General features: G+C 37.3%; 1 protein-coding gene across 8 annotated transcripts in view; it reads right to left on the reverse strand.

The window, feature by feature from the left end:
• PCDH15 (protocadherin related 15) overlaps nt 1–19,994 on the reverse strand; it is a 443,471-nt gene that overhangs the window by 268,960 nt on the left and 154,517 nt on the right. For all 8 annotated transcript variants that reach the window (XM_055720578.1, XM_055720583.1, XM_055720580.1 and 5 more), the window contains 2 exons: nt 10,696–10,856; nt 6,637–6,792 (listed from right to left, as the gene is read on the reverse strand). In XM_055720578.1, coding sequence (XP_055576553.1) covers nt 6,637–6,792; nt 10,696–10,856 — 317 coding nt within the window. The remainder of the gene's footprint in view (nt 1–6,636; nt 6,793–10,695; nt 10,857–19,994) is intronic.

A 19,994-nucleotide genomic window follows, 5' to 3' on the forward strand; every position in this document is an offset into this window, starting at 1 on the left:
TCCAATTGAGTTCATTCTCTGAAAAATCTTCCACCACGAAGTCTTCTGAGAGATGGGGGAGCTGGAAATATGCCTTCCAGCCCCTCTGCTTTGCTGCCTTTCAGAATGGCCCAAAAATGGCTCCAGAAAGCATTGCTTGAGCTATCTCTACAGCCACTCTTGCCTCCTTCCCATTAGACATGCCTACTTCAAAGAACATCTTGGAGAATAATTTAGTTTCTCCATATTAAACTTCAGTATCTCCTACAGAAAGGGACTGAAATTGCATAGTAAACTGTTTGAACACACTGAGTGTCTGAGCTTATGCAAAATAAAATGTTAGGAATTGTAAAGAAAAAATTATATGATTGTTAGTCTGAGGATAATAACCTCTGTGGGAATTCAATGTGGTGAAAAAGAACCACTATGATAAGAAACAAGTAAGATTTCAAAAGAATGCAATTAAACAAATAGGGACGAAATCCACACAATAAATCTTATTCTTCCACAGTCAACAGCTGTAATGCTTAACAATTTCTTTCAACATGATTTATGTCTATTAGAAGTCTAGATGCAGACAGGAATGTTCAACACTTCCATAAAACATTTTGAAAATAAATTTTCCTATTATTGTCTATTCACAAAGTTAAAAATGAATAATTTTTCACAGTGCCCCCGAACAGCAAAGTAAGATTTACAGTTAATCATTCCGAGCTAATATTCTTTTGATGATGTCTACCTGCAGAGATTAATTATTTCAATACCACAAGGAAAAAGATATGAATAATTACACCAGAAGAAATGAAAATTCACCACAAGTTATAATTCTCAACAGCTCAAAGCCAAAGTCTTAAGACAACTTAGTCTTAAGTTCAAGAAACACACTCATTTTGCAAAGGATTTCCCATCTTTCCCAACTTCAGGGGGGAAAAAAAACCCCAAACACCTTCCCCCCTCCCCACCCCCTCAAAAAAACCAACAAAAAAAAAAAAAAACCCCAAACCAAAAAACAACCCAAACCCCAAAACACTCCAACTCTAAAATTCTGGTTTACAAGTAGCTATATAGTTATGTATGTTCAATAAATAATCCTAACTTCAAACAGCATTCTAACTCTACTACCATTTCCAAACAAAACCTGTTATTAAATACTCCTGAACAACACCTCTGTAGGACTCAGGAAAGGCTCATGTGAAAAACTAATACACAAAAGTACTACAAAACCCAGGCAATGCTGAATTTGAGTTGTATTTAGCTGAGAAAAAATTTGTTAAGATGTTTTTAACACAAAATGCAGACAGCCACAACTATGCCTTAGCAGCAGAACTTTCTAGTTACTGTATTAGGTCACATGTATTTAAAATCTCTGTGGCAATACTATAGATTTGCCAGTAGAACATTAACTGAGTTGCATAATTCTTCTAAATTTCACGCTAACTAAAGTGTTTGTTTAATACACTGCAATAACTCATATCTTTACGTCACTAACACACATGGTCAAATTTAGCCTCAAGCTCATGTCATTTTGCCAGGATTTTTCTCTAAATGAATAATGGCGTGACATATTCATATAAATAAAAAATATGTAAACACAAAACAAAGGAATTAACCCTGAGGAGTACTTCTAACTATCATAAAAATGTTAACGTAAAGCTTAACTCATTTTTACTTTTATGAGGAGATTCATTGCTGTGGATAGCAGTTTGGATCTTTTGGCTGAGACACATTCTTTGCCTTGCAAAAGCATTTTAACGGGAAACTTGCTTCTAAATGGTAGGACCCCTGTAAAGTGCTTCTGCTCTTATGCTGCACTGAACTCGTGGTGATGCCAGAGCCTGCTATGGACTAAGACAGTGGTCCCGGTCTCACAAGCACGGGTGTCCATGCAGCAACAGTAAAAGAAGAAAGAAAAAAAACCCTAACCAAACCCAGATGAAAATAGAGACAAAACCCTGAAACCTCACACTCTTTACAGGGCAGTGACACTGGGCCAGTCATGACGTGAAGGAAAAGAGCCCATTTCTGTCCTAGTGCTTACACAGACTCTGTGGTGTGCTCCATATGGCAGCAGCAGCCCAAGGGTGATGATCAGCTTAGTTCCTTCAGACATCAGAGAAGCACTACTCAGAAGTTGTCTGAATTATGTCCCAAATCTGTTTCATAACCCAATGATACAAAGTCAATAGTTTAATTGCAACCCCACGTTTCTGACTATAGCTTTTGCACAAAATGCCAGTTCATTTTAAGCAGATTGCTATTTTGTGTCTACATGAGCTGCCTGCTATGACTATGGATGACAAAGAAAGAGCGGAGACTATTTATACATATAAACACAAGTGTGTACATAAATACACATGCAGGGTGTTTCCTTTGCTCTCCCCCCCCAAAAAAAAAATAATAAGGGTTTTTTTTTCTTATTAACTCTAATTAGCTATTTCATTTATAAATGCCTAGGGAATAACACTGCTTAATAAGCACCATTATTTTAGGGAAACAGACACTCCAATTTACACTTGAAACTAAGAAGCTAAACTTTAAATCAGGTTTTAACTGTAAATTAATATCAATACCAGCACTGCCACTCAAAGCTAAGCCACCAAGTCAAACAAATATTACAGGTTCCATCAGCATTAACAAGTATAAGAACAATCATACTCCAGCTACATATGACAAGTCCATACTTTTACCAGAATAATTAAGATGCTTCTGAAAAAAGTATTTCTTCAATAAACATGTAATGGTAATTTTTATACTTAGATGCAAAAGATGCATTTTCAAACCACACACGTGCTTCAGGGGAACTTTAATTTCTTTGCATATTTTAATTTTCCATCACCTTACCCAGGGGTCTTCTATATGTACAAGCATGTGAATGACAGACGGAAACACTTAAAACTTAAATCCCTAAGAATTGTTTGACAATATGCAGAATAGATCCGAATTCTAAAGACAGCATGTATACAGTCAGGATTTTTAGGATCCAGATGAAGATATTTGAAGCAGTAGAGTAAGAAATTATATTTCTCATCTCAGTGCCTGAGATGACACATGGCATGATGAAAAAAAGACTATAGAACACCTTGGGTAAGGATGGAAAGGAGGGACCATGGCTTTTTCATAAGAGAGACCACAGAGTTACGTATTTTTAAAGATTTGGGAAGTTTGCCTTAAGGCATAGAATCTGCTTTCTCATGCACTTGAGGAGGAACTTAAAGAGGTAGGAGAAAGGAGACAGAAGGGAATATCATCACTCAGAAATACTCAGGCATTAGCAAATAAGCACTCATGATAAAAATCTCTAATCTTAAAACTGAAGTATGGCTTTGAAAATAAAATAAATGCTACCATTGTATTTCTGAATTTATACCTGTGCAACTTCTGATGTTGTGACAGATGCCTGTGACAACACAGAAAAGTTTGGTAGGGATTAGTCGCTATTTCCTGTAATATATACATGTTCACACGCAACTGGGAAAGGAAACGTTGGTCAAAAGATATTACATACACTGCCTTTGGTATAACATAGTTTACAACTACAAGTGACTGGAGCTTGGGTGAGCTCAGTAGGAAAGCATCACTTCATGCTTCCTGATCCTTATGCTCTTCCTTGAGCATCTGCAAGGGCCGCTGACAGAAAACTTACTGGATTAGTGGGGCTTTTAGTCTAACTCCGTACATACATCCTCCTTTTTTAACCAATCAGGTGTAAGGATTGAGATACCTTCTGGTACAAACCAAATTAGACACTACCCTATCAAATCCATCTCATTCTAAGACTTCTGGAAAAATATGGGCTTAATTTTAAACCACGTCTATTTATGTGCAAATAGAAAAGATACATGTGAAACTAGGATTTATGTTGGTATTACAATTACCCTCAGCTTCTTTTAAAAATTAATTTTAGTACGTTGTGAACAGTTCAAATATAAAGAATACTTGACATGAAAACCGTTCTATTTCTCTAAAATGTAATTTCACCCCTTGACATTTCTGCAACTGACAAACTACCTAATAAAATAAAATCTAGCTACAGTATTACTAACTCGTATTACAGGTGCCAATAATTTATAATAGTTTTGATTACTTGGGAAAACCTTAGCCGTAGACTTTACTTGCCAAAAAACATTTTGGGGTAATTTCAAGGCTGAGACTTATTTGCCCAGAATTTCCTGACAGTAGGCATTTACTGGAAGCACAAAGCTTTTGGGAAATACTACACCTACAAAGTGCACAGACTACCGAGCTGGTTAGCACAGGAGTTGTAAATCCAACACTTACTGTGTATGTGTAGATGAATAAAATAGTATGTGTGGAAAGTCCATCTAATGTTTTATGCAAGCACCCCTGACTGTAGTATGGATACAAAGCCACAGTGCATGTGTTTTGCACCCCACGTAGGACAGTGAGAGAGAGGCATGGCAGCTGATAGGAGAAACTGCCATGTACAACCCTGTAAAGCACCTGAACATGAAAGTCCCCAAACTGACACAGACAAAATGTCCTGGCTAGAAAAAATAGAAGCCATTTATGATGCTTACATGTATGGTAGCTGTAAATATTTAAACCTACTTGTCTTTTGATTTACTTTATGTTACTTATGTAGGAGACATTTCTGTACTTTTTAGTTTACAAGCAAACTAAAAACAGAAGACCAGAAGCAATCAAAAAATAACCACAAAACCCTCCTTCTAGTGCATTCCTATAATGAAGTTCATTAGAGGCAGTGCCAATTACTAGTAGAATAAAATATCATTAAAAAATGTAATCACTCACTAAAACCTTTGAGGGAGTCTGAGATGCTTTGTGAACTCTTTTTTGGTTAATTAATGAGAGTATTAACCCACTGGGTACTGCTGAAGGGCACAGTGGTGCCATGTCAGAAGCTATAAGCGTAACAGCGATAAAATGAAACAAAGAAGCTAATTAAATCAGAACTGCAACTGGCGGGAAGCGCAGCATTGCATTTTGTCTAATAATAATAATGCAAATAAATGATTGCACATACTTGGAACATTGCTAAATTTCTCAATATAAATAATTTTAAATGGCACATTTTCCATTCTGTCTTTTGGACTTCTAATTATGGAAAAACCTTGCTTCCTTAGTATTACAGCACTGACATACTACCTGCCTTAGTTTTTAATGCAAAAACTATGCAGGTCTTGGAAGGGATCTGGGACCTGCATTGTAGCCCGTACAAGCACTTGAGACTAATGTTTATGTTGCCTTCACTCAAGACCAGAAGCACTTCCACAACACTTCTGCAGAACCACAGAAAACTTAAAAGCTTAAGGAGGACTTTACTGTTATTCATACAGATGATACTTTGCAACTTTCAAATTCTGGTGGTAAGAAACATCAGCATGTGGATTGTCGAAAATTTGTCTGAAGGGAAGCAACCTCAATTTAAAAGGTGTCACCAGTCAGGAGATCAGCAAGTTTGAAAAATCTGTATATCCTTGTACCAACTTCAGGCCCTTACTCAAAAATAATATGTGGGTTGGCTTTTTTCTTCATACTTTTGACTTAATTAAGCCTAAACTCATCAACCAACTCTCCCACTCCTTTCCTGGAACCTATGACATGTCCAGAGACATCACTATGAGATATCACTACACGCTTGGTCACTTAAAGCAGTGCAGTGATTGCAGCAATATGCAGACACCTTGAAAGCTGAATCTCCCAAACACACAAAACTATGAAAGTGGGGGTTTTTCTGAAACAGAAAATCAATTCTACTAAAAATCAAACAACATGAAAGCAGACATGCTCTTTCACAGAAAAAAAACCCACCCAGAACCAAACCCCAAAAGGGACACAATGCAAGCTACGTATTTGACAGCTTTATTTTCTTAATACAACTGTAATTCTTTCAATCTTTACCTGCAGAAAACTGACCCATCTTTCCATTCTCCTCTTAGTTTCAGTCTGGACATTTTCATTTCTGGATGTAAGTTCCCACTCCCACTTCTTATTACTAAAGCCCCAGGACACATACTTAGTGAAAACACTGATCCTTTGTACTGGTTATTGGATTATTCAATCCATAACAAAATAAAAAACTTAACTGTAAAGTGAAATGAGCTTATACCAGCTCAAGAAATAAGTAAAACTTTTCCTTCAAATAATGAAAAGTCCAATCCACTGCTCTCCATTTCATTAAAAAAATGCATTAAAAAATTCCATATTCCATTCACAGACATCATTTAATAAACAGCAATAAACTAAAACTGCACGTTGCCAAGCTTCAGTATTGTTAATGAAACCTTCTGAACTATTTGTTTTACATTTGTTTGTCAAATGCATTTGTTTTGCTTCCAGGTTTGTTGATACAACTGCATAACACAGTAAAACATTTTGTAAATTTAACAGAAATAACGTAGCTTCAGATTCTTCTAGTGTCTTCTGCAATATTACAAGCATCCTGATGAAAAGTGTGCTTATCCTCATATTCATTAAGAAAAAGGAAGAACAGCTTACACACTAAAAATTAAAGTGTACTGTTTGTGCAGTGTTTTTCTGAAGTGACACAAATGGAAGGGATTTTATAACAACTGAATTTACTAGGTTTTCAAATAAAAAGTGAAAGAACCAAAAGCTGGCATTTAGCAATGACACCACGCAGAAGAGAAAGAAAAAAAGGTAAGCAGTTCTGACCTCGTTTACTGCCACATAGTATCGCTGCTGCTGGAACTGAGGCGAGTTATCATTCCTGTCTCTCACCACAATCCGTACTTCGTGGTTGATAATGGTGCCAACCTTTTTGTTAACACACTGGACTTGCACCACAATGGATTGAATGGACATTGGTGGCTGTAAGTGAAAATACATTTTTATAAAGATACCTAGAAAATGTCACATATTTTAACCTTTGAGTTATTAATGTTGGAAGTGAAAGGTCAATTCAATATGCTACCACTTACATTTACCAAGTAATTTAGAAACAACTTGGTCCTTTAAGTGTAGACAGTCCAGAGTCTTGTTGGGTTTACTCCAGTGAACATCATAATATTCAAATAAAAATAACTCCAAAACTTGATGAATGGGTAAAGAAAATTAAGCTAGAAAGGCTACTACTACTTACCTGAGTTAATAAAAGAATTCTAAGAAGCATAAAGGGAAAGGCACCTTTGGTTGAAATGGAAGTTCAGAGACACTGCTATGGAAATACAGCATTCCAGCATGACTTCTATTCACAATGTCCCCACCACAGCAAGTGCCAATTTACATATATGAAGTAACAGTCTAGCATGTAAAATACTGACAGCAAGTCCATTTTGACTTTGTATCTAACACTCAGCAGAGAGCAAGAAAGCATGGGAAGGGACAAAATGAAAAAAATCTGTATCTATTAACCTCAATTTCCTCCAGAAAATAAACAGTTCAAAAACATAATTTGAAGATGCCTATGCCATACTATTCTGTACAGTGAATGCAAACAGGTTTTGTACTGAGATTCTGAGACTTACAATTATACCATAATTATAGACCTATGCAATCATGCTTTCACTCATTCTAAATGCTACAATTTCTTTGATTGATTGATATTTTCCAGTTTTGCTATAATGGATTTTAGAACCATATTGCTTTTCTTTACCCTTTGGACTTTGGCGCTAATCACTTTTTAATGAGTCAGTAGACTTGAAGAAAGAAGGGTGCTTTATGGTGGTCTAGAGATCTTACAGGAAACATTTATTCTTCCCTACATGTTTACCTTCAACTTCTTCTGCAATGAAGTAAAGCATGTGCTTTTTAGGTAAAAGTCCTTTCCCTTTACTGTAAAAACCTGCAGCCAGCTACGTTGTGGTTCAACTTTCATCAGTGTAACTTCTGCCACAGGTAGCAACAGACCAAGCATCACCTGTAACTGAAATTAAGACTCTAATACTATAATCTCCATTTATTTTACAAGCTGGCATTCTTTGCAAAAGATCCAAGAATTTCCAGGCCACCTTTACAAAATCTGAAATGCTACTGAGTTTACCTAGATTTATTAGCAATGCCCAAGAAAAACTTCATTAGCTGCACTGATAGATACGTAAATAAATGATGTTCTGGATTTGGTCTTTTTCACAAGAACATGGAAAAAATAGTTTGTTTCCTTTGATAAAATGTAACAGAGCACAGGACCAACAATACTTTTACATATGTACGATTTCTGTTGGGTCAGTGTTTGGATTTAAAATCAGGTCTTTAAACACTCATCAATCTAGGCATTTATAGACAATAAACATAAATACATAATAGCACAATGTAGCAAATTGTTTATGATACTGGGAACAAATTATCCCAACACCTTTTAGCAGCGCCTTTCATCTTCATTTCTAATTTATTGCTGTTCATCCTTCCTAAGTACTTGCAGTTTTGGAAGAAAAGTCTGGAATTCTCTTTTTATCTGACTATGTTTGGAAAACATACTGTAATTCTTAGTAAAATCAATGGAGTTTAATATTATTGCCATTCAAGAGAAGCAATAAAAAAAGAACAGGATCAGGCTAACTGAATCAGCAGGGAGCTGACAAGTGGAGACATCGGAGAGAAAAATGGGAAGAGTGTCCAAATATATAGAATGCAATTATATAGGCACCATTTGTGAATCAGAGACTACAATTTTTGGTCTGTAACAAACAACTGAATTTTTAAGGTTCAGTTTAATAAACCCCCCAATTTTATTGGTGCTACTAAGTTTCACATGGTTTTAACTTGACAGTTGAGAAAAACAGTTTACTTTTTTGTTTCTAAAAAGAAAAAAAAAGAGGAAACATACTCTTGCATGATTTTGCATTTTAGTGGTTAGTACAGCTCTGGTTCTGAAGGCTGGAAACAGCCTTCAAGGAGGAGCCATATTAAGCAAGTTCATGCCCATAAATTTCACATTTTTACTTAATCAGTGGGGATTTTGTGGGTTTCTTTCATTTTATTTAGCTTGTGACTTACAGTAATTCACTGCAACTACAGAAGACAGCTACAGTAGGGCTCACATCCAAAATCTCAATTACCTTAAATCTCAGATTTTCTTTTCATATCACATTAAACTTAAACAACCACAAATTAGTAATTTTAGCCAGCACTGCAGGACTAGGCATAAAGAAGTGTTACAGTTCATAGTAAAAAATGAGGAAATAACACATTAAATACCCATATAAAACCACCAATATTACCTCTATATAAGAAACATACACTCTCCACTTGTTTCCTTGTGACCTTCTTGCAAAAAACATAAGAGTAAAGTGTCCATATGTAATAATGTAAAGTATTTGTGAGTTTAGTTAGACTGTTAACTAATATCAGAAATCAAATAATTTGACAAGGTCATTTTGGTAAAGCATCTAGTTAGATTCAGGTAAAGCAGCCCAGATGAATGAACCTGTAGAGATAAAAGTGTCACTAAAAGGGGCATTGAAAAAAGAATTAGCACTGATCTAACCAGAATTAATTCTGCTTCCTAATGCCATATGTATATGCAGACTTCTGTGGGCTGATGAAGAATTGACCCTACATTTCTTGGAGGGGCTCTTAGGCCCCACCTTCCCATTAGGGACTCTCACTTTTTGCTCTGACTTAAAAATAAAACTGAAAAGCCAAATGTACTCTAGCACCTGCCTGGCTCCTCAAAGGCAGCTGGCCACTTGGCACTTGAGGAAATTCCAACTCCACCAGCCCACTGAGAAATCTTTTGCCACCATGTCCATTCTGTCATGTTTTGTGCTGCATACCCTTGCTTCACATATGAAAACAGTTTTTGAATTAAAACAAAATTAAGAACAGCTATATTCAATTAGCTCTTTTAAACTAAAAATGGAAATGTAGAAAAATTTGCATGTTGTTTCTTGTAACTTAGGAATACATCTCAAAACACATGGAGAAGACAAATTAATCAATCAAGCTAATATAAAACAAACTTTCACACACTCCAAAAAGAACTCTTGATCTTTAAACCACTCTTTCCATGTTGATTACCATCACTTTTGAGTCAATTTTCCTTTCAGATTCTGATGAACCGCAGCAATGCTGCAACACCGTGAGAAAATGTCTCTGTTTTTAAAGTGTTTCTCTTCAATGAAATTAGCATAGATGAGAACACCCCTGTTTATTTGGTGCTTTTAATCTTTCTTTTTTATAAAAATCAAACTTAGCCTGACAATATTTCTTTAATGCTGTTAGGAATGAGCATACCACACAAATTTTGTGCTGCCTTAAAAACCAGAATTTAAAGTAGCACATTCTCAACTGAATATGTCAAGCTTTTTAAGTGAATTGCAATATTCACAATTCCTTTGCTCTCTCTCTCTCATTTCATAAGTGATTGTACACAGGTATAGTAGGCTTTTAATAAGTGCCAGGGGACATGAGGTGAGCAGCACTTCTTCCAGACAAAAGCAGCAAAACAGAATAAAAACATTTTTAAAATCAGTAAAAAAGTCAAGTTTGGGTTAATATGTATTTCTGCCAACCCACACATCTATTTTTTTGGTCTTTATCATTGTGTTCATCCACATACAATAACTGCACACACGGTCAAGTTTCTGCATGCTCCCAACAAGTCCTAATAAAGAATCAAATTAACTCTGTTCATATCCACCCGGGGACAAAAGATAAATGCAGCTATTTTATTCTAGCAGGTCTTGTGTTTACAGTCTTTCTACGAGCATACACAGATTTAGAAATTAATGTCTGTGGGGAGTAAAGAAAGAAAACAGTAAACCCCAAACTTACATCTCTGTCCAGAACTCGTCCAGTGCTGTTTAGGTATAACATCTGTCTGACAGGATCGAGGATCACCCAGTAATCTACATTGTCCTTTAAGGAGAGTTCAATGGTGGGGTCTGGCCCTCCTGCTGTCCCTTTGATCAGCATGTTGTCAACCAGGATAGTGCCTGCAAAAGCAATAAACACATTCAGGGAGAAATTTATATAGGCATCTACATTTCTATATATTTCTCATAACAACTGCAGCAGTAAAAATACTGTTTTCTAACTAGGATTTCTCGTATTTTATGTTTTGAGTATGTTTAAAAAGTCTGAACCTTATTATCTGTAATGAAAAACTGCCTCTGACACTGAAGCTATTTCAGACAAGACCAGAAGAAGCACTTGCAGTGCACAATAATTTAAATTGATGATGAGACCCATCACATGCAGCTATCTATTTAACATTATGAGTTTCCTCTCCATTGAGCAATCATCACCCAATCTCACCTCAAATAAACGAAAGAACTGAAATAACAACCAAAACCAGAATAAATTTTCTACAGCAAGAGTGACATATCAAGGTGAGGGGATAAAAAAAGAAGTTACACTAAGCTCTTCAGGAAAAAAAAGGTTTCTGTTGCTCTGCAACAGAAAACTACTGCTCGGCAGCATAAAAGACATGAAAAGTATGTCTACCAAGACAAAGGTTGTACTTAATCAGACCAGCCATCTATCCAACATATAGAACATGCTCTTTTTCTTTTTTGACCCATCTTGTCAGTTAAAAGCCTTGCCTAACAGCTCTATTAGTCAGTTCACACGATGTACATAGTTTATTGTGTAAAACTTTCCAAATGTCAAGCATTACTAACTACCCTAAACACTGCACTCCAGTGTTTCAGATTTGCTTGCATGATATTTATAAGCACTCTCTAAGATTTCATTTTTCTAAAAAAATTAACATTACACGATTTTCTTCATAATGGAATATTACAAGAAATGATCTTTGCTGAAGTTCATCAATAGTTATGAAGAAAATCTGTGAATGTCACTAGCTGCAAAACATTTACATTAAAAATATTTATCACGCAACCTCCTGTATTAAGAGCCCAAATAATTTATTCCAAAGAACAGAGTAAAGTTTCTTTACACCACTTTATAACAACGATGAGCCTGTATAAATATATTCATCTGGGGGGACTGGTTCTGAGTTGGGGTGATGCTTTTTCTGTAAAAACTGATTAGCAAAACTAATCATTGCTCTTAACCACAGCAAAATGGTTTACAGTCTTATTGAGGAAAACACCACAGTAAGTTGTTTTTTTTTTTATAACACAATAGCAATGACAAGAAAAAATACTGCCAAACACCCATAACTCTGCACCAAAGACTTGTTTCAAGTTAGAAGAGCAATGCCCTTTTAGCCACATGGAAAACACAGTTGCTACCCATGTGTTTTATAGCTATCAGCACAATTTCTTGTGCAATACATTCTGTACATTTATACTGTGACCCAGTAGCTTGAACTGCCATACAGATTTTGGGAGACTACCATCAGTTTTAATGTGAAGAGGATTTCATCAGGAAAACCAAGCTGATTACCAAGCATGTGACAGTTCAAAGTGTTTATGCCTCATCACCTATTTCTCTAAAATCTACAAAATTCACCATTATCTGTGTATTGCACTCATCATTGTGCCTCAATTATAATGCAAACAAAAGTCAGCAATCCAAATTTGACGTAATCTGAACAAAAGGTGCCCCAAGAAAAGCCTCCTTGGAAAAAAAAAAACGTGCAAGATACCACCACACAATCACCCTAATGGCTTCAGTTGTTTTGATTTTTTTCCAGTCTTGTTCAGATCTGAAAGCAAAGTCTAAGTTCTGGCTACATCTTCACTACCACTAATCCCGACAGAAGGCTCTATACCTCCATTCAAATGGCTCTCAAGGGAAATAAAGATCAGCAGTTTTCACCTGTAAACAGCACAGCAATAGGTGTTTCAGGAAGGACCACCTGTGTATAGCAAATCTATAAGGTGGTGTTTATAGAAAATATTACACATACAAATTCTGGCTGGGAAAAGGAGGAACTTGAAGGGTGGAAGAACTGGGGCAACTGAAGTAACCAAATGACACAGAAAAGGGAATAGGAGAGGGTTATGAAAGTAGTAGAAAAATATACTACAGGGGGTAATTAGGAAATAGGGGAGGGAAAAAGCGACAACAGCTTCTCTCCTCTCCCATTTGGAAGACTAATAAGCCCAGAAGAAGTAAAGGGGCATCACAGCACAAGTTACAAGGACACAGAACTACCACAACAGTCCACCAATACAACACTTTTAGATGCTTAAAACAATTGTGACATATAAAGAGGGTTTATTTCTCTCCTCAGAAATTTATTTTAAAAACCTAAAAATATTGTCCTGTAATGAAAACTGGTCCCTGGTTTCTACAAAACTCAAGATTATGAATATAATCTAACATTAGTAGTCTTGATTGAAGTAACAGTAGCAAGGGAAATCACTTTTGGACTTCACAGTCACACCGCCTGTAGAAAAACCCAGCACGTGCAACATTAAAGGAATCAGACCAATAATCATGGCAGAGCTCTGGCTGCTAATAAAATAGGCCACAGGGCCACACCCCTGTGAAGGCAGTGATTACCCTTCCATGAACTGCATACAAGTAATCAGAGGAAAAAACACATACCTCAAAGACATAAAAATTCCTCCCGGCAGTGGGCATTTGGAAGTGGCAAGATACAAGAGGTTTAATACCAGAAGCACTTTCCACAAATTAAAGATTGCAAAAAAAAGAAGTGTAATTCCAGACTGCAACATCTACATAGAGAGGAAAGTGCTGCAAAAGAAGTCAACAGTGGTTGTAACAGTGTCCTTACAATGACATACACCAAATATTTTACTACCTGGCATTTGCAGGCAGCTTCGGTTCGGTGTAGGCTACATACACCGTGGTTCGTTGCTCTTTGTCCATGGAGGCTTCATCCTCCCTTGCCTAGTTTCTAAAGGGTTGACTTCTGCCAAACTCAGTCTTTTGAAAGGGCTAAAGAGCTCAAATAACTTTATTTTTTAATGAACCTGGTAATAAATGACTGCAACTACATACTTTAAAAGAAGTAATCAACTTAAAATCTTGACGTGATGATGAATTTCGTAGTGTCTCTAGTAAACACTGCTACTTAAATGACCTCACCGCTTTGAATTCTGCATCTCATTCAACTTTTCTCTGTTGCACTCTGTAACAGCTATCTGCTTGATTTAACAAAGCACTTCTATTTGGTTTCTTTTGATTCAGTAATTCTTTTGTTCTTAAAAACAGACTGATTTTTCTTCAGATGTTCATGAGGCTCTTGTACTCTCTCAAGAGGCAGCAGTTTGCAAATAAGCCCTTTAAGAGCCATCCTTAATACATTATTCTTCTAATTTACTAGAAGAATCTGACATTGTGGGTCTTTTTTTTCCCCCCTTTAGATATCCATAAATTTTTTTTCCCTAGATCCTGCCTCTGTCCTTGGCCTAAAATTCCAGGAAGGTAACCTACTAACAATAAACCTGAATATATGCAATTCAATATGAGTTACCCATACATCTGAGCACAAAAGTGAACACATTCTTTATATTTGCAATATACCAATCTAGTAAGTTTAAAAAACTGCTTTCACAAATTTTTGTGCAAACAGAAGCTTAAACAACGCTCTAGCTGAAGTGAAATCTTTTACCTTGTTATGAAAGTTACACTCCTCCTTCTGTAATTATATTAGAATTTCAGTTTTACAGTACAGGTCAGGGATGATGGGTTGGTCAAAGCCTGCTGAAGGCACCTGAATAGGATGCTGCCACTCATGGTGAGAAGAGAGATGGCCCATGTAGATGCACGTTTCTTTTACACAGCTTCTGGGAAGTTACATTCAAACACCCAGATTTTTGATCCTATTTCAGCACTGTTCCCTGCACTTCTGTCCTGTGTGCATGAGTCATTGAAAAGGACACCATGGACTGTAATTAGTGATATTTTTCTTGTCTAATTAAAAAAAAAAGACTGATCTGAAAGTTAGATTGTGCATGAACACACATAGATTATAAGAACAGATTTTTGTCCTGTGTGAAGACCAGGACTATGTGGCTGCTTTTTCACCTTAACTGAAGCCTGACCAATGACCAAGATGTTTTGTGGAAATAAAACATCTTGGTCATTTTCAAGGGATTAGTACAGAATAAACCTCAAGGAATCAAAGTCAAGCAAGCTGTTGGCTAAAAAACAAACATAAAAAGCCAGAAACCACCAGACTGCACAGGAAAGTAAAGAGCTATTATTTTCAGGTCTAATCTTTTTTTCTAAAAATAATGACATTTACTCAGAAATTATGTTGGAGCTTGCTGGGAATTATTCAACAAGTAGCTACAAAACAGGACAACAAAAATAAAAATTATAGAGTGCTGAAAATACTACAACAATAGTTCTACACCAAACTATTCCTTCAAGAGGAATCCAGAAGATGAAAATCTTCATTAAGATGAAATAACAGGGAAAGTTGTTTTTTTTACAGTTCAGTCTCCACAGCAGCTCATCTTTCTATGGGAAGGGCATTATGAGGGACTTGTGTGCGAAAGCCATGAAATATGGAATTTGCAATGTATGCTTTACTAAAGACAGCAGACGCATAGTACTCAGTGAGGACCCACTTATTAAATGATTTAGACACATCTTGGGATTATTTTACTTGAATGTTTTGGTAAAGCCCTTTTTAAAGAGTGACTGAATTACGACTGGTCTGAGAATAACATGCTGGCACATGACTCAGAAAACAGCATTCTGGCAGAATGATACCTGCAACACTTTACTTTTAGGAATTAAAAGGCATCTACGCTTTCTCTTTCTGCAGTTACTGAGCTCAAGGCATGTGGAGCACATCCCATCTCCCCAGTGACAATATCAAAGGGGTGCACCTGGCAAAAGCTCAACTTTGTGCCCAATAGTGGGCCCAAGGACTTCATACATCATGGATGGTCACTCCTAGCGACATCAGAGACATACCTTAATGCAACAAATGTAGAAAGCTGTATTTCTGCAGACATGCAAAACACAAATTGGACAGACCTTACCCTCAAACAAAGCTCTTGTACACAATGACAGCATGTAGCTTCCCACATGCTAAGTACTAGATGGGCTGTGTTCAGCTTCAGCTGTGTTCAGTGCAGAAAATTGTGAGAGATCCCAGAAGCACATGAGCATTCACAAGCAAGCTACAGGGCTGAAGCCAAAGCCTAAAGAGAAGTCTGAAGCCAAGGCAGAAGTATAGCCCCAAAGTTTTGTATCATCCAAATGTACTTATCCTTCCTTCCATAGCAGTCTAAAACTTTTAATTCTTACTTTCAAAGTTGATAAAAAGATAAACTGACCTTCAACAGCATGATTAACTCCAATATTGCCAAAAAATATTAGCAGCTACTTCAGCTGTATGATGTATAAGAAGACTAAATATAATTTAAAAATATTAAAAAATCTATTAAAATATATTTATAGAAATATAAAATATAATTAAAAATCACATTCTGATGTTAACATAGAATATATATTTCATTTCAGTATATTAATCAAGTCTGTGTAACATGTCAGGGAATTTATATTAAACACACAGGGTATTTCCTACCCTGGAACACCAGTTGTGAATTGTTCAGCTGGTGGTATTTAGCCAGGGAGAATTATGCATGGTACCCATCTGGAAAGAAAGAATCAGATATCCTATGCACTGTACATTAAATGAGCAACATGGCATATTACTTATTCATTTGTCCAAAAGACAAGTGGAAAAAAAACCCTGGTACTTAAAAGGCATGTCTATATATACATATGCTTCTCTAACTCTTCAAGCTTCAGTAAGGGCAAGTACCTACACTTGTCAACAGATGGAAGGAAACTCATCACTTTTGCACTCTAAAGCAACGAAGTGTTTTCACACCTAGTGTATTAAAAAAATGAAAACCAACCAAACAAGGATAGCAAGAATAGGGAGCCTAAAGAAATGAGAAAGTCCTGCTTTGTAGAGAGCTGTTGAAGTTAGCACCTCTGAACAGCAGCAGGCTGGCAAGCTCAGACTTGGTGGTGTTGACAGTGAGCAACAGCTGGGCCGATGTGCAGGTGGGCATCTTCACTGGAGCTGGGAAACCTGATATCGGATGGGCCAAGTGGTTATAAACCTTTTGCCGAAGGGTAAATGGCATTCCCATTGGTGCCTCTGTGCTTGCATTTTCTGTTGGTCAAGCTGAAGAAACCAAAGCAGGCAGAGCAACGTCAGACATATTCAGGAAGCTCTCCATGTGCCAGTCTCACCTCTGTCTGCTCAGGACTGTTAAGAATATGCTGCAGAACCTGAGTTGTACCTGCACACACCCACTAGCTTCTCTACTCTATGACTCCTGAGCAACATTTACACAGCATGCAATATGCCAGGTTTCTTTCAGCACAGCAGACGTGCATTACAGACACCTGTATCTCTGTACTGCTTTCCTCTGCCCACCACTGATTGTAAAGCAATTTGAAAATGGGGATTATTTTCTTACAGAAAGGCATTAGATGGATCAGTTGAAATGGCAGTTGCTTTTTTTTTTTATATTCTACAGAGTTTTCATAGTTAAACCTGGATCACAAACTTGTCTTTCTACATTTGAAGGTGTATGTCTGTAGAATAGGATGGATTAAATAGCAATAAATTAGAAGTCAATGGAAAATGAAAAACTTATTGCAGAAGCAAATCCTCAACATTATCATGAACTTACTTAGATCCACGCTGTAGATTCATACACAAAAATAGGATAATTCTACAAAGCTTCCTCCTGGATTACATATTTCCTATTCTCCATCCTCACATCATCAGTAGGGAGCATTAAGAAGTTTCCAAGGTTGTTTCAAGATTGTTTTCCTGCCATCCTGGCCCATCTTCTCCCATCCTGCTCCACGTGCAGCCACAGTCTCCAAGCAATTACAGAGCATAACTAAAATCAGCCCATTATTTGGGCCAAACTAGGAATTTGACAAGTTCAGGTTTAAGGCTTTATTCCTAGTCCTCCCACATGGACCTTCTGCATTCCCACCTTGAGCCACTGTAAGAATTTGTGTACTATGGGGAAAAGATCTGTCCTGAAGGCATCGTACAGTACCAGTGTGGGCCCATTGTAGAGTGACCCATTTTCTTGTTTTAGTGCTTCCCAGCCAGCATGAAGACAGAGACCTAGCACTAACTATGCCTGCCCCAGGCTGAAGTGATGCAGCAAGATGATGGAAAGACATCGTAGAGGGAGGTCCTGAGTGGGGAAAGGCAGCAGCTCTGGGATCACCATCAGTTCAGATTATATGTATGCCTGTCATGCAGGGCATTTAGAATCATGGTCCTTTCTCCCCACCTTCCCTCCATGTTCACAAATAATGGGACCAGGGTCCCATAAAGCCATAGAAACACTTGTGTACTTCACACATGATTCAAATGTGACTGAAAAATCTGACCCATGGCATTTACACTCTATATCAAAACATAACAAATAAGGATGAAAAGAAACCAGAAGAGGAAAGCATGATGGTCAAATGCTAACTACTAAGTTCACTAAATATTCAGTACTTGCCTTTCTAGGTCTATAAACCTAGATTAATTTTTTGTAACACCCCGTGCACATCTCGCCCCCCTCCCCGAGGGTGAGCAAGAGGTGAACAGATAAAGAGCAAGTGTGAAAAGACAGAGATGGATGTCCAGGGAAAAGAAGTGAAGCAGACAGTTTGGGTCACAGAGCGGCACTGAGAGGAGCAGATATTTTGAAAAGCCACAGGACAGAGCAGGAATATAGAAAAGAATTCAGGCTGCAGGGACGACACTGCCCTAACACAAGTACCACTGAGGACTGGGGAGACAGGGGTCTGGCTGGGGACTGAGTTTACAAGTTACAAGCTTAGTCTAAGCCCCAGGTCATACATTACTCTGTACAAAGCGCCATCCTGTAAAATTATGACAGCAAAGGAGCACCTCAAACAAAAACAAGCACTCCATCCTTCCTTACACAGTTAAGAGAAAAAAACGAAAACAATGAATTCTAAAGGCTTAAAACAGAAAAACATTTCTTCAGAAATCCTTTTTAAAAAACAACTTTTTTTTTTTTTTTTTAATGCTCAGGGTTGCAGCAGCAAGATAATTGCTTGGTTCACAGAAACGTCCTCCTGTTCCCTGCTTTAATGTTTCACTGGGGAAAGGTCACCACCAGGCCCCATGCTGAGGCCACTGACATTGCTCTTGTGTTCTTCTGCAAGTGTTTCTGACAGAAGCCTCTTAGTGCTGTGAAACCTAAATTACGTAGGTAAAGCTTGCCAGCGTCCAAGGACTAAATCAGGTTTGTGATTTTTAACATACCATTATTTTATTTCTCCATGCCTCAACAGAATCCAGTACCTCTACCAAAAGATTAACTATACTTCTTGGATCTCAACAGACTACATTTCTCCACCATACCATGACAGACTACACAGAGCAAAATCCGGAGTCCTACTCTTGGTTATTATAGCAGCAATCTAAGGTAAGCTGGAATGAGATGTAGCTCCCTCCCCAGAGCACTGGATACATGGCTACACTGGCTGCTTCCTAGGCCCTCTTCCAGTAGCCTTAAACCAAAAAGGGGGTTAGCAGAAGGAACCTTTACATGAGGCCTTGCCAATATTTCATTTCTCTTTCTGTATCCAGCTTGGGAGATGCACTTTGCTGTGCCTACCCACCCACATCACGCACAGCAACACACCTCCATCACCCCTCTTCCCTCTAGAGCTTTCTGCTTCTCACATTTTGCCCTCCCTTTCACTCAGCACTGGGATCAGGAACCAGCATCATTGAACAAAGCCTCTAAATATCAAAGGTGGATTTTCTCTATATTTAGCAGCATTTTTGCAACATGGGACCACAGGAATGCTTTTATGGGATCAGACTATGGTCTGCAAAGTCCTTTATTAGATGTCCAACAATGCTCTGCATTGAAAGTGGCAAAGCATAACAAGTCTGTGAGAGACAGGTGAGAGATAAGTGAATATCTTTCCCCTACAGGAGATCATTTTTTCTATTTCAGTCTTCAAAAATTTCTCCTTGGAAAATTTTCTATTCACGTTAACATTTGCAAACTCTTTTGAACCAGTTCAAACTCTGAATGGTACAGAAGGGAAATAAAATCACTCTTTTCAAAATGTTTCTAAAAGTTTACACTGAATTGCTAGTAAAAATTCAACCCCTATAAAACACAATTTACAAAGGATTGTTTTTAACACAAAAAAAT

This window comes from Falco cherrug, chromosome 9 (assembly GCF_023634085.1).
Source record: "Falco cherrug isolate bFalChe1 chromosome 9, bFalChe1.pri, whole genome shotgun sequence".
In the NCBI taxonomy this organism is placed as follows: domain Eukaryota; kingdom Metazoa; phylum Chordata; class Aves; order Falconiformes; family Falconidae; genus Falco; species Falco cherrug.